Here is a 23,130-nt window from a genome sequence, read left to right as displayed (position 1 = left end):
GTTTTGCTTTTCAAATATTGCCACTTCCTTTCTTTTCTCCTCTTCCTTTATCCTTCTCTATAGTTCCAGATTTCTATCTCTTTCTCAGCTCCTGTGTTCACCACGTCATTCTTCCCGTCCTCCTTTTAGTTGCCTTGTCTTTTTGTTTGCAACCTTTCTCCTTCTCCTTTCTGCTCGCCTTTCTTTTCTCTCTTTACTTCCTTATCTTTGTTCATGTTTCTTCCTTCCTCTTCCTTCAATTTTCTCTTTTCATGTCTTTCTTTCGGCCCACATTCTTACCCGTCACCAATGCATCATAGATCAGAAAATTCATAAAAACTGCAGTGACAAACACAGTGACACACACACACACCTGATGATATCCAGTAGATTTGTTTCACATTGCAAGACTACAGATTCTCTCACACACACACACACACACGCACACACGCACACACACACACGCACACACGCACACATGCACAACCACACACACAACCTTCAGCACATTTTTCCATGCAGACTGAACAGTTGGTGAGGTGTAATGAGCTAATCTTCAGCTACCTCGCTCTCTCCCTTGACTCCCCTAGCTCCCTCCTTCTCCGTCCTCTCTCCCGTCTCTTTTTCTCCCCTACTTTCTCTCAACCCTCCCTCCCTTTCTCTTCTTCTCCTCCTTTGTCTGTCTTGCTTCACCTTTCCACCTGCACTTCTCCTCCTCCTCCTCTCTCCCTCTCCTCGCTCTCTCTCTCAGGTGATTTATTGGTTGTCAGGTTGTTCTCTGCTGCAAGGGCTTCTGGGACGCCGTCAAGGTGCCCAGTGGTCAGGCAATGACAAGTGTGTGTGTGTGTGTGTGTGTGTGTGTCTGTGTGTTCAGAGTATTTCAAGAAGCCTGTCCAAAAAAGTGTCAAGCATCTGCCCCTGCAGCATGAATGTGTGTGTGTAACGATCATCTTTGGACAAATTTAGCTTTAGATTAATTAACATTTAGATTAATTTATCAGCCTTATGATATATGGTAGTGGCTTGCCTGCAGCTACACACCACATTAAATGTACTTTTATTTGTGTGTGTCTGTGTGTGTGTGTGTGTGTGTGTGTGTGTGTGTGTGTGTGTGTGTGTGTGTGTGTGTGTGGGGCTACACAGACCTGCTTGCCATCAGCCATGTTGCAGGGCATCAGCAGGACCTGGGAGGCAGGGAAGGTGGTGGACAGAGACAGACAGTGCTGCTGCTGTCGGATCTGTTGCCCATGAGTGTACACCCACTCCTGGAGACAGACAGAGACAGAGAGAGTTATGATTTTTTTTTTTATCATTTTAGTGTTTCAAGTGTTGTTTATCAGCCAGGTTTCTCAAAATTGACATTTACAACTGCTCTGCTGGCTTTGTTTCTGATAAGCAGTCATGAGGATAAAGTCTGAGAGAGGGGAGCAAAGTGACATTTAGTTAAAAGGCAATTTAACTCTATTGGTACTTGTGCATTTCCATTGTGTGTTCCTACATTTAGACTACAGGTTTGCTGCTATAACAGCCTCCACACTGGTTTCAGTCTCTCCACCAGATGTTGAATTTGCTGCAGGTACTTTCTCCCCTTCAGACACAAGACCATTAGTGGGGGGTCAAAAACGGATGTGTGTGTCTGGCTCACAGTTGGAGTTTAAGGTCATACCAAAAGGTATTAGATCGGGTTGAGGCCAGAGCTCTGTGCAGGTCTTTCACATTTCTTTATGGTTTGGACTTTGTGGAGTGGGCACTGTCATATTGAAACAAAATAGAAAAAGTCCTTCCCAAACTGTTGTCACAAAGTTTGAAGGACACTATTACTAAAATGTCAATGTATGCTGAAGCACTGAGATTTTTAAGGGGCCTAACAGCGAAAAAACAACCCCAAATGAAAGGTAAACAAAAGTATGTACTTCTGTTATCATAGTGTATGATTAATACAGATTAAGCTACACTGGCTCCTTAAACTTGAGTACAATTTTGATTGAGGTACTTGTAATTGAGTTTTTTTTATAATGTGGTGCTGTAATTTTTTAATCAACTGAATGGACTGATTACTTTTTTTTTACACTGGATAGCAAGGCTCTATATTGTACTTCAAACTAAACCACTTTATTCGCCAACATTTTTTTGAGTTTTCCAATAAAAGCCCAAGATCAACGGCAAATCCCTATTGGCTCAGTGCTCACAAATCGGTGCTCGAGTGCCATGTGTGGACTGTTCAAAGCTGCGAGCCGAGAGGTTCTCCGATGCATTGCAGACGCTCCCCAAATATCTAGCGCACTGAATATTTGGACCTGTCTCGAACCTTGTTGGTGAACGACAGCCAATGAGAGTGCAAGACACAGGTTGTGGAAAGCAATGTTTTCTACGGCGTGTGTGTGAGAGAAAGGGAAAGGGAAAGAGAGTGACAGACAGAGGAGGAGAAGGTGGAAGGTGGACTATTGTGAGCAATGTTTCTGTAAGTTTTTAGCCTGATAATTTCTTTATTTTCTACTGAGTACCCCCAGACCCTGGGGTGCAGTATGTGCTGCGCATCACATTACACACTCATTGGGGATTCGTCATGGTGATTGGATCTTGTAGTGTGTGGCCCCTTTTCTCTAGTCAGTCATGTAGTTTGACAACCACAAAGACTTCAAGAAACAAGATTGCAGGACATCTAGTTGTTTAGTGTGAACAATACAGTGATCTGACGACTTTGATAGTTGCGTAGTGTGAACTTAGAGACCCACTAGAGACATACTTGGGACTAACAAAGGACAGACAGCATAGAGTATACTAATAAAGAGGTTAAGAGAGTGGAAAGAGCAATATTTAGAAGAGTAATGGGGAAAACAGATTTTCATTGCTGGGCTGTTGAAAATATAGTTTGCTATAATATATTAGTATATAATGCCTGTGATAGTGAAAAAATAAAACACAATATTCAAACACACACAGACAGAATTTGTGGTAGCAGTTGTATACTGATGTGTATTCATAACCACTCTGACAGTCTGACATCTCGCTCTTTCTCTCTCTCACACGTACACACAGACACTTTTGCACATTGTTACAGGCAACAAATACTAAAGAGGTCAAGGTTTAAAGTTACAGTGGCCTGATGTATTAATAATCATGTAGGAGAAAACGTGTTAGGAAAGAAAATAAGAGCTGAGAGGAGAAGCACACACACACACACACACACACACACAGAACGTATAACTAGGTCAGGGTTATTATAGTAGCAAACAGGATGGTAAATTGTCCAATGTTTGTGTGTGTGTGTGTGCGTTAAGGGCTTTCAACACCCTTGGGGGACAGACAGTGTAAAGGTCACATCAAAGTGAACCACATCTTGACACATCTAGAGCACAAAGTTGCACACACTTGCACCTCATATTTAAGTGATGTTTAAAAAATATCCAGTTAACGACTTTAATTATTGCCATTTTGTGGTTACAAGACATTAATGGACAGTATTATTACATTATTAATGATTAATAATGATAATGATAACTAATGATTAAATTAATTATTGTCTGTTTTATTTTGTCAGACTGAGAGCCAAACATATCTAATATGCAATACTATGAAACACATAATAGCAGAAATGTGTGCATGAGTGGTGCATGACTCATACTCATGTATTTAAGTGTAAATTTCAGGTCCAACTACGCATTTTTTACTCCATTACAATTTACTTGACAGCTTTAGTTACATATAACTTTAGAGATTTAGTAATGAGTTAGCAAAAAATGTGATGCTTTGTTATAGATTTATCGCCAACAACATATAAATTAGCTCCAATTTGATAAAGTACATTAATGAAGTACTGCTCAGACACAAAAGCGGCATCGATCTAATGGCAACAAAGGTGATCTGTTGCGTCACCTCACATAGTTGCATTGAAACGCAAAGCAAAGACCACAGCCAACGGCCCACTGGCATGTATGCTGTGTGTTAGAGGAAGTAACTCTCCATAGCAGCAGATAGTCTGTATTCTTCTTTCAAAAAGGGAAACCAGGAGACCGACATTACGGATTCAAGACACTAGTTAGCCAATTAGCACATTAACAACACAACTCAATGCTGAAAGATCAATGGATATTTACTATGTGTGAGCGAACAATAACAATCATTAAACCTTTCTGCTAAATGGCTAAAAACATTATCTGACCTATTTTCACTTTTTTGAAACATTTTGGTAATAATCATTGGGTAATGATACTTAAATGACATTGTGAAAGCAGGATTTGTAGTTTGTACTATATTTATATTATTACAGTATTGCTATTTTTACTTCACTTGAGTAAAGGATCTGAGTTTCTTCTTCAGCACTGAGTATCATTGGCAAATTGTTTGACTTGTTCACTTGAACAACTTCATCACAATAACAACCAGTGGATTATTTGTTGAGTTTATCAACTGTTTTCATCATGTGGAAATTATTAACAATTACTATATTTCTAATGATTTACCCTGGATTTTAGAGTGACATATCAATACATCTTTAAAAGTTATGGCCATAATCACACTACTATAAGGCTGCTCACTGGCCTGTACGAGGTAATGGAGGGTGAGGGTTGGCTGGAGTAGAGACAGTGACAGTGGGAGGTCTTTTCAAAGCAGCTCTATGATTTATGGAGTTTTGTCTCGAATTACTCAACGCCAAAGGGTTTATTTCACCGTATGATTGATTTATTGAACTGCAGCAAAGAGAATGACATTAGAGGTTAATTGGTGCTGTAGCTCAATATATCTTCTCCGCTGGAGCCTCCCGGGGAGTCACCTCACTACTGAAACTGTCATGTGAACACATTTTGTGAAACATAACCAGTTTGTTATGTTCAAACATAATGCGGACATCTTTGTATGGTTCCTATTTCAATTTTAAATTTACTGTTTTTTTTTAATTATTATTATCATTTATTGTAGGAGTAGAATGCAACAGAACTACACCATAATAACACCTTTCTTGTGGTATTATCTTAATATATTCACATCTCATATAGTCATAATCAATATAACATTCCTAAACTATATCATATTTTCAAAATTGTAATGTATTATATGTAATTATATACATGTTCAACAAAATGTATAATTAATTGTTTGTCATTATCATTATATTAACTCTTTTATATAAAGATCTATAACTATTTTGCATATCTTAAATGCATGATAAAGACTTAATTGCACTTTTTTTGCACACTTGTTGAGGGTTTTGCACTGAGCATGCCTTACTAACTCATTTTATTTTCTTTTTGTATATTTTTTCAGATTATGTGTATCCTGCTCCGACTTCCTATCTCCTCTCTTGTGCTGCTTTACTATTTAATATCCCAGGGGGTAAAAAAGATCTTACGTTATCTTATTCAAATACATCGAGCTTCAGTATTGTATTTCTAAACTAAGCAATACGTTAAAATGCAGCACAGTGATAATTAGCAGACCAAATGTTAAGTGAAAACATGATGTTAACAAGCCTGTTTTAGGCAGTTTTTTGAGCAGATCACTTAGTGTAATCAGAGTTGTTGGTTTGCAGATAACCATGCTCAGTGGTTGAAGCATGTCAGAGCTGAAACAGAGCCTATGTGCTCAGCAGAAATGCTCCCCGGATGAATGGAGGTTAAACACAAAGTGCACTTTGGCTGAAAATAATGTTGACACCTGCGGCCCTGTCTACAGAGATGTGAATAAGCATTATTTTTCTGACAAAGTTGACTGAGCTGCCTCGTATTCATGCTCACACTCACTTCCAGCAGTAGAAACGATACAGCACCATGCTTTTACACTCATTACATTTGGGCCAAATTGTGTTCAGAATGATGTTTTTGTGGCTCAGTGGGTCGCGTTTCACACCTGTCACTCTCCTCCTCCCTCACCTCTGTTATACACAGCTGTCACCTTTAAATTTTGCGAAACTTTTAGAAACTTGTAATGGAACAGTAGAATACATTTGACTCCTAGATGACTGGCATTACAAACTGTGGTATTTTTTCTGCTGGTGTGGATTTAGAAATTCAGTCTCTCTGCTTCTCTGCTATTGGTTTCTGTTAGTATGTCAAATGCTGCTGTAAAGAAATCCTGTCTTTGTTTCAGAAGGACTGAAACTATAATCTTAATGCATACAATGAATGGTTCATATTACTTTCACATTTCTGCTATTGGCTGCTAGAAATGTCTCAATAGGATCAATACGGTCTCTATAAAGCTGTAAAGTTTATTTAGCTGTTTTTACTCAAAAAGGCTATTGTTTTCATGGTTTGTATGCTTTGCTTCTACTATGATAACAATTTACTCATCAACTTTATTGTTAAAAAACTAGGATGCTTCAACCAAGCGGAAGCCTCTGAGGCTAAAAAACGAAAAATTTTTCATGCTATGAGGGATTCTATCCACCTTTTTGGGTGCAATAACTTTAGCTTTCACTTTCAAATAATAATAATAACTTGACATATTGATTTGTGTGCTGTGCATAATGACTCAATATGTCCTATTTTTACTTTTACCTTCAGCTCAGGTTAGCTTTAAAACTCATACACTCCATTCTTTGCTAGACATGGGAGGTTGAACTAGAGGCTTAGTAACTGGGATATATTTACTCTTAATGTCTGCAAATCACTGGCAGTTCATCAGATCTGATTTTCAAAAATCCAAACCATAAACTGATACAGTTCAAATTTCTGCAGAGGTTGTTTCCTGCTCCCAAAAAACTTCACCTAACTGCAAGCTCTGCCCTAATGGCGACATGAGGTCTTTTCTGCATATGCACTGAAAATGCCCAGGGGTAGTATATTTCTGGAAAATGGTATCTACAACCTGATCTGACCTACTTAATACTGAAGTGCCATATTTTCCAAAGCTGCTCCTATTGAATGATAGAGACTCTAGCATGCCTCTGATGGCACTTTGTTGGCAGCCTGCTCATTCTCTCTCCTGGAATCATTGGCTACAATATTTATTGGATCTAACATATATGGAGATGTCAGCAGCAAGGATACATAATGCCAAACAATCTGCCATCTGCATCTGGGCCCTCCTTACTAACAAAGTAAAAGATCTTCTGAGGACTCCCACAAGGTCACAGATCCCATATGATTATTATTACTTTTTAAAATATATTCATTTCTTCCATAGATTCTTCATTTTCCTGTAGATAAATTGTTATGTATTTGTGTGTGTATGCTGTTTGTTACCTATGTTAAATAATAAAAAAGTTGTTAAAATAAAAGATAATATGGCTTAAGACCCTCCCTTTGATGAGGAGGCTTAGTGCTATTGACATGTGAGTTGGCAGTTTAACATATCTGCAAATATACAGTAACTTTTAAGATAATAAACAATTAATACTTGAAAAATACATCAGGCTATTCCCTAAATTAATACATTGGCTATGCTTACATGCACAAATATCACATGTATTCTGAATATGACAAATATTCTGAATTTGATGCTGATTATGTAAACTACATATTCTGAATTAGGCCCTTTTCCCGATTTAGCATTTTCAAATAAAGACATGGGATATTCTGATATTATTCTGGCTTTAATATTATTTGGGCATGTATACCGCACATTTGGAATATGCATCTTAATTATTTTCTTTCATGTATGACTGGGAATGATTAAAAGAAGCTAACATTAACTGTAAGAAGGAGATGTGATTTGAACATCCTCTTCCTGTGTAAAAGTCAGACACTATGTACGTCCCACCAACACTGGCAAAATGGTTTGGCTTCAGAGATAGGATGGTCGATATTTGCATGACCGGAAGAAATAAACATAGATAATTTTACATTATGTATCTGACAGCACATGTTACTGCTCTGTTAGACTCTGTGTTTCGTTTTGTCACCAGTATTCAGCAATTAACTTGATGATTATCAGAACCTGATAGTAATGATCACCAAAACCGTAAAACACAAAGGATGTAAAAAAAAGAAAAAAACCTTGAATGTGGATTTTGTCTTAGAATTAGATTGGCTACGGATATTTGCAAACACAAGGGGAAAAATACCTCACTTTTTAAGGGAAAAACTGATAGAGGAGAAAAATTAATTTAATTCTTTAAGTTAAAAAAACATTCCCACCTGGGAGCTACTCAGTTCAAACTAGACTTCTAAAAATGAACAAACAGGGATTAAGAGCCTTCCTTCAGGGCTTCTCTACAGAAGCTGATAAAGGAGAGTTTCTCACTCATACACACAAACATCTCAGTGGTTTTCCCTGTCAGTTCAGGGATCTGAACCAGCAACCTTCCAGTGAGAGGCCAGCCTCTCCAGCCTTCAGGCATTTCAGCTGCTGACATATTCGCTCTCCGCAAGGCAGCTTGTTAGAGCGGATCACAGCCTCCACACTCGCTCTAAACACAGAATAATGAGAATCCTACGGGTATTAATTATGGCTTAGAGAAGGCAGAACGTGCGCGTGCGCACACGCACACGCACACGCACACACACACACACACAAAGTGTGCATGCACACGCACACACAAAAACAAATACACACACTCACACACACACATCTATATAACAGTGGTTATATAGCAACAACTACGGCTCCACAACGACCAAAAGTGGACCACTTTTTCTGGTCCTTTTGACAAAACAAAAGTGAAATATAAAATTTTCTTGAAAGGAATTTTTTTAGGATACAAGCAAAAACACATTTACATTTTTTTGTTTGTTTAAAAAACTTAATGGTCGAGAGAAGGGTTGCATTCCCTCATGATGTTTACCTGTTAAAGAGGGGACTGCCAGCCTGCATTGGAACACAAACTTCATATTTAATACCTTAGGTATATAAATAGGTATAACAACTTTCTCGATGTCTCTCAGAATGGATAGCTTAATTATATTATATATTTTCATATGTGTCACAAATCTTAACAAAATCTTCACAGCCACTTCAGAGTTTGAATAAACGTTTTACTATAAATCTTCAGTTACTTGGCTTCAAGCACTTTTATACTACACATACTAAGAAGTGTAATATCAATCAAATTTTTAAAATATACGTACCTCCCCAGTGACTTTTTAGTTTCTTTTAGGGGTAATAACATTTTTGTTGTTACTGTATGTGAATATCATGAACTCAGTGGAGTGCTGGAGTATGAATTGTAACTAGGATTACTTTTTTATCCTGGGGATCTTTTGTTTGATTTGAATATATGACCTCTCTGTGGAAAGAGAAAACATTTTCACAAATCTCAGGGTGTGCTCTGAATCATGCTCGGACAAGAGTTAGTTATGCTTGTTTGAGCATCTCCAGAGCATTTATTTCAAAGTCATCCATGAATCGATAGTTTGAGAAAACATCCGGAGTCAATCTTTCTTTAACAAAGACAAGTCATAATTCTGATTTGATCTTCTGTCTCTTTGCATCCATACTACAGTATGAATATTACTCCATGCTGTTAAAGAAGGAACCGGTATGACTTCTCACACACACACACAAACACACACACACACACGCACACACACACACACACACACACACACACTCTCTGCTGAAGCCTCATTATGTTTAAATTTGACCACTCTCTCTTAGAGGAATCTTGTTTACATCTACTAATGAAAGCGAAAGAGAGAAAGAGGGGGAGAGGTGAGCTGAGGTGAGCAACATTGCCTCATCCATCTTAACAGATAACTTATTTTTTAACATCAACCCCGCACAACACATTTCCTACTTCTCAATACAGCCAGAGTCGGGTAGAAGCCACTATGTGTAGAAACCTTAATGTGATTCTAATTGTGTACATTTAGTTGGAAAAAAGACAACTCCCTTCATCCTCCCAGGGGTGGGTAGAGTACTGAAAATCTATACTCCAAAGTACAATTAACCCCACGAAAATGACTCAAGTTAAAGTTTAAATGTCCATTTAGGAAATATTCTCATGTAAAACTCAAAATGTTCCTGGCAAATAAATTACCCCAGTTCAGGTTACCATCCATATTGTTGCACTTGTTGGTAAAACTGTATTTTGGGGTTTTTCTTTTACATTAAGCAGAGCAGGTAGGGTTAACAAATACATAAAGATAGCCTATACAATTGAGATATGAACAATCTACCTGTCTCTCTCCACCTCTTCCTATGTACCCCTCTTTTCCTTGTAAGATCAAATATGTTAGTAGCTAACTACATTTCACTTACAGTATTTGCAGCTTATTTCAATGCACTTGTGTGGGTTAGAAGAGGAGTTTTCTCAGGAGGAGAAATCTCAGTGTTTTCCATCGGCACAGCAAGCATCATTTAAGTAGCCAGATGTGGTCAGCAATTGTCACTTCCATCATAATTGCATCAAGCTCAAAAGACAGGTGGTACTTTTTGTTTTGTTTAGGCACCTGGAAATATGGAATCTGCAGTAGAGGTGATCCTTGCATGCTCTCCTCCACTACACTCAATCTTCTCTTTTAGTGCAAACTACATGAAACAAAGTTATAAATAGCAAATGTTGCAAAGTATATTTTTAGCTCAAATTTAGATTAGATTTATATACATATCGTAGGTGTACACTTAGATGTACATATCTCACACATTTTCTGGTTTCACTACAAGATTTGTATATGTTTGTATATCTGAAGTAATGCCAGACAACAATTTTGCAAAATGTGCAATTTCTTTTAACATTATTTCCCTTTTACAAATTCTTACAATTCCAGATGAGAAACAAGGCTAATTGAAGGATTTCTTTCAATGCTTTCATGGGTATTGGAAAAAAAGAACACAGCCGCAGACACCATTTAACACCAATATTTACAGAAATATCACTACAATATGTTTTATGCTATGATCACATGGAAATGGCAGTTGCTTTACATAACACATTCAGTGTAACTAGATTTCTAGATAGCTCCTGTGTTGTGGGGAATAAAAAAAGGAGCATCTATAATTTCACATCAGCTGATTTGATGGTTTGTAAACTGACTTGTTAACTGTATTTTGTAACCTCTCCTCGTGTTTTTACACATCATTGTCTTTCTAACTCATGGTTGACCCACCTGGTTGGGAGCAGGGACCCCCTCTTTTCCTATGCAGGGAGCCAGTGTGAGGACGGGCAGCTCCTGGCCCTCTAGCTTGCGAGACTCCAGGCAGTTCTGCCGCTGTCTGATCACCCCAGACTGAGAGTCAGAGTCATCTGGGACCCTGATGGAGGAAACGCAATGTTTAATTTATGCACTTAAGGGGTTGATTGTATTGAAGAGACATATTACAAATCCTAAATAGAACCAAAACTGCATAACTAGAAACCACTTGAGGTAAGTGAGAAAATATTTATTTTATTCTTAGTGGACTGACCCTTTAATCCCCAAAACCACATTTTTGTAAAGTGGAAGCAACAGGATTTAGAGGATATATCATCTTAATTTTGAGATACACGAACAGCCTCACTGAGATGAGACAGAAGACCCCAATCATCTCCACCATGGTCTCATTAACTACATCAAGATATCACAGTTAATTTGACAGTGATTTATCAGCATTTTTTCCAAAACGACGTGCTGCACCTTTAAAAATCCGCTGAAGGCCACGATTCTCTAAACTCATTACTTTGGAAAGTTTCTTTCCAATCTTCCTCTCTGATAAACTTCCTCAGTCTTTCTTGTTAAATTCTCGGCCACGCTATAAACTCGGGCTTAAGCCCTGTAGCATTAATTCAATCTGCTATCTCTCTCTCTGTTTTAATAACCCGTTAAAGGTTATTCTGCGTTTTAAGGGTCAGGTCTGTCCTCCCCTGAGAGCAAGCCTGTTAATTCCATTCTGAGGGATTAACACCAGCCTCCAGTGGATAAATGGGTATTTAAGTGTGTGTGAGTGTGTGTGTGTGTGTGTGTGTGTGTGTGTGTGTGTGTGTGTGTATTAAAATGTGTTTGAAAGAGAGAGAAAGTGTTTAAATGAGAGTGCTTATGTGTCTTAAAAGTTATTTGCAGTGGCATGTTTGTGTGAGTGTAGACAGTGTATGTGTGCACTGTGTGTATAAGGAAGAATCATTGCATTAAAGGCGTGCAATGTTATAAAGTGTTACTGTGTGTTTACATATGAGTGAGTGTGCTGTGTGCTGTGTACTGTGTGTGTGTGTGTGTGTGTGTGTGTGGACAGGGCAGTCAGTCTGAGGAACCAGGGCCCCTGGGAACTCAGCCAATCAGGATGGTGGGAGAGATTTAAGACACACTATGAGGTTTTCAAAAAGACATAAAGATGGACTGCATGCGCGCATGTGTGTGTGTGCTTAAAGGCTGGTGACTCACTGCAGGCATGAATTTCAACGACTAAAACCAGACGTGCATTCAGCATCACATTTGCAGACAACAGAAAACATTTGCACAGGTGTGTGCAGTTTTTGAAAAACATGATAAATTTACAACCATTTCCACCATAATACCCATCCTGTGGTCTTTTTGCCTCAAAATTTGACTACATTTTGCCAGAACAAAAAATCAAAAATGCTCTGACTGCATAATAATTACGCTCCCCTCTGCACCGCTATACCACAGAATCCTGCTTTAGGTCAGATACCTGTTGGGTGACCAGCAACAAATATGATTCAGAGCTGGCATTTTGTCTTAATTTTTTGGTTCTGGAAGAAAAAAGAACATTCAGGTCGGATCATGGGTGTTGGATGGTAAATAAGTTAAAATAAAATGAGAGTAATAATAACTTAATTGAATGTTTTCATCCTCTGACAGCTGACTTTATGTGTTGGCTCTGTTCTCTGTGCCAGCAGGGATATTACAGCTGCTTCAATCAGGTGCATTACTAACAAGCCTGTTAACTGTGGAGATGTGCTGCATATTATTATAAAATGTAGCCTAATCCCTTACTTTCCTTTGTTTTAAAGAATATTATCTTTTTCACATGTAAGGAATATGCCAAAATGATTACTTTAAATGTGCTGTCTAACGAGGATTTTCCGTTTTGGGTCGGGCTGTATATCTTGAGTCAGCGGGTCGGGTTGTGGAACTAATTGGTCATATGTGCTGGTGGCTGGGGCAGATGTGGTATTGCACATTACAGTTCCAGTTCAGCATGAAGTCTTGAAAATCCGATTCATATAGAACTCTCGCCTATTATCTTTTATTTAAGCTACTTTTCATTTGGGGTCCCTGGGAATGTTGGGGCTTAACTTGACAAAGCTCTTGCAGAGCCATAAGACATATCATATATACACCTGATTTTACAGGCTGATTAGTACTCCCCATGGTGAATAAACTGACCCGATGTATAAAGACAAAGGCATTTCCGTTTAAAAGTTAAAAAGACACAAAAACAAACCAAAAAAAGTAATAAAAGTGATCTCATCTTTAAAATGCCTCAGACAATAATAAAGCCAGTTTTGGTGTCAGTCTTGAAATGTATCTTCTCTCTCAGTTGTGTGCTCAGCAGAAGCTTTCTCTGGACAGATAGTTCAAAGACACACACACACACACACACACACACACACACACACACACACACACACACACACACACACACACACACACACACACACACACACACACACACACACACACACTTACTTGAGCTCTGGGTAGACATTGTCCAAGTACCACTTAAAGGATTTGCACTTGAGCTTCTTGCGGAGTTCCACTCTGCCTCGGATGCTGGTGACACACACAGATATACGCACAAGCACACAAAAGCAGACAGTCAGATAAAGAGAAAAGCAGCCAGATAAACAGTCAATCAGATAAGCAGAAGCCTTTTCACTAATGCTCAGACAAGAAGCATTCAAAGACAGAACAAAATTGTCACAGATATGGGAACATTAACGTACGGCCAGGACAAATAATGGAGTGTGTGATGTGAAAAGGCAGGTAAAAGTTTACAGCTGTGTTTAAATGTCAGTGTTTACCTGTGTCTGACAGATAAACACTGACATTTAAGCACAGCTGTGGGCTTTAATGTCTGGTCCTGCTGTGTTTGCATTAGTCTTGTATTAAATCACATTGTGGGGATTTGCCTCCCACTTGGGGACAAAACATTGGTCTGAGGTAAACCATTTATTTTAGGCTTAAGACTTTCTGTTTAGAAAGTAACACACCAGGCCGAACAGCAGTGTTTCAGTTAAACTTAAACCTCTGGATGTCAGCAAAAACATGATTTTCAGAGGGTGTTCAGTTACTCCTTAATGTCCAGGGATTGAATTATGGTTCCCTTTTCACTCCTGTTAGTATCTCTGGTCGTATTAGTCCATTGTGAGCAGTGTTGCAAATCAATATACAGGGCTACTTTATGACCCTATTTGAGTCACAGGATTTTTGCATTATTGTGATGGAGTACAGCTGCAGAAGCTGTTAAGAGCACTTAACTCCTTTTAAGAGTTTATATTTCTGTCACCTTCTGCAAGTAGCAACGATCTGTATAGCTGTGCCAGTCTATCCTTGTTTCCACTGAAATTGGCCATTTGTCTAAGTTTTTTTCTTCCATTATTTGGTAGTTTACAGCTGAGATTAAAAAAAAAAAAAAAACACTGAGAAAGAACGAAACGGGTGACATGCAAATAAAGAGAACCCATCTCAAGACATAATGTTGCAGTTAAATGGTATGCAACTTAATCTTATCTGTGTTTCTGGCAAAAGATCAATGCCATCAGTATTAGCAACAAAGCTCAGGGTTGACTGGAGATGCACGCCCAGTTCAGAGATCTGGAACCAGGCTCACCAGTACAAATATCAGGTGTGTTTCAGTTGTGTGTTTCTGTGTTCTTACTCTCCGTAGGATTTCCCGCGTGCTGCTGGGCGAGCAGAGTAGTAAAAGAGACGGAAGTCGTCCATCCACACCTCAGCTGTGCGACGTGTGTTCCTGTAAAAACACACACACACACACACACACACACACACACACACACACACACACAGCTTAGTCCATGATAGCTCGCAACGTAATTGCTTGCTGCAGTAAATTTGCTTTATGTAGATGGATAGATACTTTTATTTGTCTCCGTGGGGAAATTGGTTTGCAGTACATTACAAAGGTATTTTAGCGCACAATCACAAAGTCACCATAAACATATACATACCAATATCCTGAAAGTCACACCAGTAGACTTGCTTAGACATAACAGACATACTCATTCATATACTAAATAAAATATTATGAGGCAGGGAACAGACCAGACCAGCTGGACAACTTTTGAGACCAGGAACTAGTGGCCTCAATGCATATGGGAAAAGGTGCTAGAGAATTACCAATTTAAAAACTACATTATATCATGAAAGTCAATGATGGCAGCAGAGGCTGAGATGAACATTCTCCTTTTCTCTTGCAATCAAACTCTCAGTGACTGAACGCACCAACAACAGCAGTTTTGAAAAAAACAATCTCCGCTTGCAACTTCCAAATAACAATTATGTGACCTTGATCTAAAATGAAAGCAACTATTATTTATTTACTTGAATGGATTACTGAACTCCAAAATGTTTCAAGCCTGAGTAATTTTATTCTCAACAGAATAAAACATAATATGTGGTAAATGGATTAAAAAAAACTTAAAACTATTGGTACAGGCATTGAACAAGCTTCAGATTTTGCTTTGCTAAATTAAAATGTAAAATTTTACAGGTGTGGACATGAGACAAATTCAATTTGGGACAGAGGAGTGATTCATTAATCACACCAAAGGTCTCCACATAGTATGAAAACACATAAAACAGCTTTATCACTAATATAAAACCATAATTTCTGTTTCCTGTACATGTTTAGGGTTGATATTTGAGGCTTGGCAGTTAAATTACGGTATCATTGGGCAAAAATCCCCTTAATAACATTTCAGCATAATAATAAGCATAAAATTTGAAGTGGTCTGAGAGAAAAGTAGACTTATGCACTTCCTGTTGGCTCTTTTTTCAGGATTTTGAAAATCTAGCCTGTGATGGGAGACTTTTACATCCCGGAGAAAACCTGTTTCAATGGCAGAGAATCCTACAATAACAGATAATTTATTCTAATTATTCAATGCTATTTGACCATTGGCAACAACTGCCTACACTGCCAAGCAACCCAAAATAGGAATACTAACTTATCAAAGAGAAAATCTAAAAGAGAATCGGACAATTCACAAAATCAAACAATTGTCACTATCAGACGAGCATTTCAGTGATGGAGGAAAAATGTTCAAACCCTGCCTACAGGCTTACAGCTGTGGCTTCCAGTTTATGTAGTTAGTAAGTGCCTCAAAACACAGCATGTCCTGCACCTGGCTAGCTAATTCTTGTCCCATTTGTGGTCTGATAAACACAGAGAGAGGAGGGCTTGGAGGGGATTAGTAAATGCTGTGAATGTAATTCAGCAATTGAATAAGATTAAATAATTTAATGTATGTGAAACACCGAGTGCATGCATATTGCCGCGTTCCATTGTATGCAGAACTCTGGAAAAAACGACCGCAGACTCGGAAAACTGTGATGGAACGGCCATTCAAGTCGGTATTCAAATTGGGAAACTTAGGCAAGATCCATGTAGATCAAGTCAGTTGATGTCATAGCAATATGGCAGCGCACATGGTGAATGGTAAGCAGAATTACTTGTTCATCACTTTTTTTGTACTTTTTTGTAGTGCTGTAACAACTTTGTAGTAACATTTCCATTCTGTTGATTTGTGTTTGATAGAAATTTTTGCAAGCATGTAGTGGCCTCCTAGCCTACTCCTCCTGTCTCTGTTAGCTAGCTACATCAATGAATCTGCATCTAGCCTACTATGAGATCTAAAAATCAGCCAAAAGTTTTCTATGAGAGGTGGGGTGTCTGCGAATAGTGTCAACAGTCTACATGCTTCTGATGTTCAGAGGCTAGCCAAACAAACATGACTTTCCTGCAGGCAACCACGTTTTCTTGAACAGATGCACTGGAACGCATTTAGGTCGGAATTCAGAAAAAAAAACCCGACACAGAATTATAGACTTGCAGTGGAGTGCAGCATATACCCGCGGTCGTCTGGTGGGAGGGGCTTAGGAAAAGGAGGGGAGAGCTGCAGCAGGAAGGTGTATTTTCAAATTCTGATTTTTTTTTTTTTGTTGCCGTTTTATTTTGCATTTCAAAGAAAAGTGCATATCCAAGCTTCAAATGTTTAAATGAGAAACAAGTGATATATGCAACACTCCCTGAATGTGAGTCAAATCCGACCCCCCCTTCCATTGACTGCATGGACTCAGCTGATACTTTATCCACAGCGAAATAAAGGATAGGCTGCAGGAAGGAGGAGGGAAAGAAGCAAGTAAAAACAGACATCAGCAGTCGTCACCTGCTGCCTTTAAACATACAGCTCTGTTGAAGGGACATTAGCCCCCCTCAAGATGTGGTCTGGCCGATCCGTCCACATTCATTTACAACTCTTACCCTTCACTTGTGTTTTTCCTATCTCAAATACAAAAGCCAGATTCAGATTGCATGTTTATACCTGGTGTAAATCCTTCCAACTGCTGTATCTCTCATTTAGCTCAGTTCAGTTCAGTTCAACTCAGCGCGCTTTATTCACCCACACCAACAGCGGAGCACACTTTCTTTATCTCTCGCTCTTATTCAATCCTTTCTCCCTCATTCTCTTTTTCTCTCTCTGTAGTAATTAGCTATTAGCTGAGTTTCTCTGAGCTGTGAACTATCTCATTGAAATGACAGAAACCCTCCATTACAGGCATTACACACACTGGCTGTGGCGGTTTAATGAAAGGGGAAGAGAGAGAGGATATGAGATGCTTGTGGGCGTATAAACATAAATACGTGTCACACGCAGGCTTACAATTAAAAAATCACTCATCGCACACACATATATGCACACGCACGCACAAGAACAGATCAGCAGGCCTCGGTGAGGGAGGAAACGGCATAATCTTTGTAATCGAATTATTAAGCAGCTCTTTTTATTTAGCATATTCATAACCCAGACTGCCAGCACCGAGCCTCCAGCTAATTAACCGGCAGAGCACCACGCGAGCAGACAACTGCAGCTTTGTTTGGGAGATCGGCGTGTTGATCACAAACATCAGGCCATCGTGATACGAATAAAAGTCATCATCATCCACACTGAACAGATGTTGCCTCGGTAACAGCCAACAGGGAGCGCAATGACGGCCCGACTGAAAAAAGAAAAGTGTTAGTGTGGATTGGCTGGTTGGCACAAAACAATAAGTTTACATGAGGCGTTTGGCGGAAGCTTTGCTCCAAAGTGCCGTTCAGCAGCGGGGGTCCATCGTTTTGGGAGCTGAACCCCTCTGTCCTGGCAGCGTTAGTGTCTTGCTCCGCTTATTAAGCTACAAAGGGAATGAAACTTCCAACCACTGGCAGTGTTAATGCCTTGCTCACATGCTGATGTTCATGAGTTACTGAAGTGTTAAAGGAATAATCCGCCAGATGAATCATTGGCTTGTGGCGTTCAGTGGATCCCAGAAGTTATTTTGTGATTAAGTGCTGTAATTTCTGTGAACTCACTCTCTCAGTTTATCATTTACAGTGTTTCCCAAAATGCCTTTTAAATACATGCCTGATATTGGCTTTTCTGTGGATATTCACTAACGAAGGAAACAATCTATAAAACGCGTTTTAAATATTAAAGAATAAGTCTTTTTCTCGTGTAACCTCAGAAAGAAACAAGCATTGTTTTCCATACTATTCCTTTTTTTTCCCCCATACTATAAAACACTTTGATGAATACACCATGCAGGGATGTTGAAAATGCACTTGATTTTTGTAATCCGAATGGAAGCAGCATCCTTATTGTAGCCATGATTAATCTATTTATACGAGATCAATTCACATGCAGTCATGAGCACATTAGTCCTGTTAATGGATTATTGGACTGCCTGTAAACATCTTTCTGTTTGAACTGTTTGAAAGGGGCAGAGAACAGAATACAGCTTATGCTAATAGGATAATATTGTACTCGCAGCTCAAAGGCTCCCAGGCAGCTGTAAATCCACTTTAACAATGATGTGAACAGCTTTCGGTGGCTGTGACACACAGCTCAGAGTGCAAACGCTGCACATCTGTTTCCTGTGGGTTTTATTGGTCAAACAGTGAGTCAGTTGGCTGGAAAGTTAGTGGGATTATTGGTTAGGTCAGTAGGGTAGTGAGTAGGTGCACAACAGATGATATTAGGAATTGACAGACAAGTTCTACAAGTAATTTGTTAGTTTTAAACCAAAGTTAGACAATAAGGAGTTCTTTTAGGAATGGATCAGCTCATAGGTCAGTGATAGCTGTATGAGGACCTGGAAAGTCTTGAAATAAAAAAAATGGACACAAAAAGACTGATCTTTTCCACTATACATATGTAGAACATTTAGTCTTGACGGTAAGAAAAGCAGCACATGTTGAATGCAGATACAGAGAATAACACATTGTAAGAGTTACGTTGCCAATCAATCCTAGGGATCCTGCAAGAACACAACTTTTTGCAAAACCTAACCAAAACAGAAACTGACTTTAATCAGAAACACTAAAATGTATGCTCAGCTACAGACTTTCACCATTTTAACATTTGTTCTCAAGTTTTTTGCCATTTTTTTTATTATCTCTAATATCTATCTTTTTAATATCACTAATATCTCTTTTAATCACATTTTGTTGACGGTCCTGACAACAGTCGTACAAAATCAAGCACTTTGATGACTAAAACAAATCTAAATGCCATCAAGAAATAAAGACGTGTAATGCATTCACTTAACAAAAAACTGATGAGATTACTACTTTGTTAATTTAAAAAAAAACACAACCTTTTTTTTCCATGACAACTTTTCTCTAAATTCTGAGATATTAATCTTGCTAATTCAGAAAAACAGTGCATACTTGCTTTTTTTTCTCAAGTGAAGGCATTATGCTTCCACAGGAAGTGGCTAGATCAGAGGGTAAATAATCCTTGAGTCCTTAAATGGGAACTGCGCTCATTTTCAAAATTCATACATGTTATTCCTTAGATCCAAGACAGTCCAAAAACATGAACATAAAGAACACCCTCTCAAATTCAAAAGAGAGCATGCTAAAACAAATTTGTGGCGTCATCAAGTATAAAGTCTGGAGCAGACAGACACTAAATTTGGAATATGTACTAATGATGCTGACAGCAGCAAGAGGAATGTTCTGAGTATCTGGGAACATTTTCTGTTTTAGAAGTGAGAACATTCTGTGGATTATCAGGTGACTGAGCAGCTCAAAACTTTCGAGAGAGAATGAACTCTCCTTGGCAACGGGGGAAAATGGAATTCCTAAATTAGGTGGCATTCCCTTTTAATCACTACACATCCTATAAAATCATTTGCCAATTATACTCCTACACTAAACTATACTGTACTCAAAATGTTGCTGCCGTATTGACCTTTTTCTTCGTGCCTTAAATTGCCACAAATCAAGCAGCCCTCTAATATCTCCAACATATTAGATGAATTTAATCTGTGCAGCAAAAAAAAACAAAACAACAGAGAACAAAAAACAAACTGAAAATGGAAATTCTGACATCAATATGAGTCAAAGTTGTAAAGAGACTTACTTGATGTACGTGTTGGCATTACCCTCAGGGAATACATACGGGTGTTTCTTCCTAAAGACATGACCCACTCTGCTGCAGGGCAAGATTTCCAGACTGCCACCACACTGCCACACCCGGAATGAGATCTCTGCAATCAAGTATAAACCCAACTTTAAATGTATATATTGTCTGCTTGTTTTTATATATTACACATTTTCAACCAGCTTCATTCTTCTGAATATAAAAGACATTTTTCCTGCAACATGTTTTGGTTTCTTTTCTCAGGCCAACACAATACTCATCACTGATACCACAGCAAGAACAGATGTAACCCTCGTTATGTAACATTACCTGTGTTTTAATGCAGCTCCTCTTAAGTCTGAATTTGTGGTCTGTCTTACTGTTATTGTGCAGCACTTTGTGAGATTCTATTCTTACTACAGACACTTAATTAAGGTGGTAACTGGGTATCTTTACATGCTCTCTCTCTGTGTAACCAGGCTTGCTTGTTTGAATATCTTTTTCGTTCAGCGTCTCCCTGCTATCACGCCTAAGTGGGCCAAACTTCTCTGAATATTTGATGATGTGCTTACGAAGTCTGATTTGTTTGTCTGATTCTGATTTGTCTGTGTGTGTGTGTGTGTGTGTGTGTGAGAATGTATATGTGTTTCTGCTTCATGTGCAAGTGTGTGCATAAGTCAACATGCATGTGTGTTCATCTGACCTGCTTACATTGTGTTCATTTTCTGTGCATTGTATGCGTGTGTGTGTTGTTGGCATTTGTGTAATGTAATTGACAGAGCTGATGTCGGTCTGTGAGCTCTGAGGAGAGAAAGAGCAAAGTAAGAGTTTCCCCAAAAGAACGAGATGCTGAGAACTTTACAAAGTTGAACAGAGAGGGAGAGAGAAAGAACGGAGAGAGGAAGTGAAAATGAGAGCATGGACTGGGTTTGATGAGGAAGAGCAGAGATGGAAGTAAAGATGAAACACCAGAGAGTACAAAGGAGAACAAGAGAAGTCAGCGAGATACTGAGATACTGACACAGAGCCTGTGAGACTGACAGAAACATGACACAGAGCAAATTAATGTGTGTGAGTGTGTGTGTGTGTGTGTGTGTGTGTGTGTGTGTGTGTGTGTGTGTGTGGGCGTGTGTGCGTGAGCGTCAGAGAGAGAGAGAGAGAGGAAAAACAGGCTAACAGTCTTTCATTGATCTGAGAAAAGCAGCAGTACAGCAATCAGCAAACTGACTCCAACACTCTATTACTGCATGCGTGCGCACACACGCACACGCGCACGTGCGCTCACACACACACACACACGCAGTTCAGATGACTGCAGGCAGGCAGCAGCAGGAGAGCCAGATGTTGCTCTAGATGGATGTCAGACTGTTAAAACTTTTTTTTCTGCTGAATGAAAAGTTCACTTTCATTCAGCTGATATTAACAGACCTTCAAATTCCTATCAGCTATCTTATCTTTGTGGGGCACCTGTGTCTTAGGATGTAGAGAGGGTCATCCACTAATTGGAAGATTGCCGCTTTGAGCGGTCAGAAGACTAGGAGGCCCTATACAGATGCAGGTATATTTACCAATTAACCTACAAGCTTGATCATTCCTTCCTCTTAGCTTTCTAATGAGCCATTCAATGATAGCTGATCTAAAAGCCAGTCATCCATTTATTATCCGTGACCTGTTAAGGGCCAGACTATCACAGGGCTGACACATAGAGACAGACAACCTTTTTCACTCACATTCTCGCTCACATTCACTCCTAAGGCCAATTTCACCAATGAACCTAACCTGCATGTCTTTGGACTTGTTTTGACATCCTGTGTCTCATGTTGTGTTATGTTTAAGCCTAAACTAAGGCAAACATACTTAGCTTTAAAGAATAACTTAAAGATTTGAGTTATAGTTAATACTAAAAAGTCAACAGAACATGTTGCATAATCATGCCTGTAGAGTAGTAGATGTAAGAAGTCGGCAAATTAAATAATCTATATTTGCTGATTTAAAAAAAAACAAAAACAAAGTGGGTGACATCACATTTCTGACAACATCATTATTATTATTATATTAGCTGTTAATGAACAAAACGTTAAGAGGACAAACAAATGAGCATTTCTTATGGGTACTGCTGCCTCATTAAGGCTATGTGCAAGTATGAGCATGCTATTACATTATAATCATAATCAAATCCTTGAAAACATTTAAAGGAGCTGTAAACAACATGTGGAGCATATCAATGAGCCTGGAGTCAGATTGTCTGCGAATAGTTCTCAATATGGAGGTGGCTGAGCTGGCAGCTTGCACCTAACAGTACTAACTCCATAAACAGCATGAAACAACAGCAACAGTGCTGACAGAGCTAACAGTGCTAACCATGGGGGAAACCAGAGTGAGGCCACTCCAATCAATAACGACACTGTGTGGTTATCAGTGGTGACTGTCGTGTGAGTGCAGTAATTAGCTGGCAAGAGGGACACACACACACACACACACACACACACACACACACACACACACACACACACACGATGCACTAAGGCCTCATTTCCACCAAGTAGTTCAGTTCATTACACAAAAACAGTAAACCTGTCCAGTTGTTTTATCCACTGACAATATTGATACTATGATATTAAATTACAGATACCATGAAAAAAGTTTGTATTCCACTGTAAACCATTAATAACATTGTGAGAAGGAGG

General features: G+C 38.9%; 1 protein-coding gene across 5 annotated transcripts in view; it reads right to left on the bottom strand.

Annotated features, from left to right (window-relative positions):
- galnt14 (UDP-N-acetyl-alpha-D-galactosamine:polypeptide N-acetylgalactosaminyltransferase 14 (GalNAc-T14)) overlaps window positions 1–23,130 on the bottom strand; it is a 198,873-nt gene that overhangs the window by 10,445 nt on the left and 165,298 nt on the right. For all 5 annotated transcript variants that reach the window (XM_088089131.1, XM_088089130.1, XM_088089128.1 and 2 more), the window contains 5 exons: window positions 20,444–20,570; window positions 14,677–14,769; window positions 13,485–13,568; window positions 10,968–11,112; window positions 1,125–1,244 (listed from right to left, as the gene is read on the bottom strand). In XM_088089131.1, coding sequence (XP_087945257.1) covers window positions 1,125–1,244; window positions 10,968–11,112; window positions 13,485–13,568; window positions 14,677–14,769; window positions 20,444–20,570 — 569 coding nt within the window. The remainder of the gene's footprint in view (window positions 1–1,124; window positions 1,245–10,967; window positions 11,113–13,484; window positions 13,569–14,676; window positions 14,770–20,443; window positions 20,571–23,130) is intronic.

Source organism: Plectropomus leopardus, chromosome 16, assembly GCF_026936395.1.
Source record: "Plectropomus leopardus strain MGB_pleo_1.0 chromosome 16, ASM2693639v1, whole genome shotgun sequence".
Taxonomy (NCBI): Eukaryota; Metazoa; Chordata; class Actinopteri; order Perciformes; family Serranidae; genus Plectropomus; species Plectropomus leopardus.
Note: the sequence above shows the minus strand (reverse complement) of the source record. Positions and strands in the feature narration are given on the sequence as shown.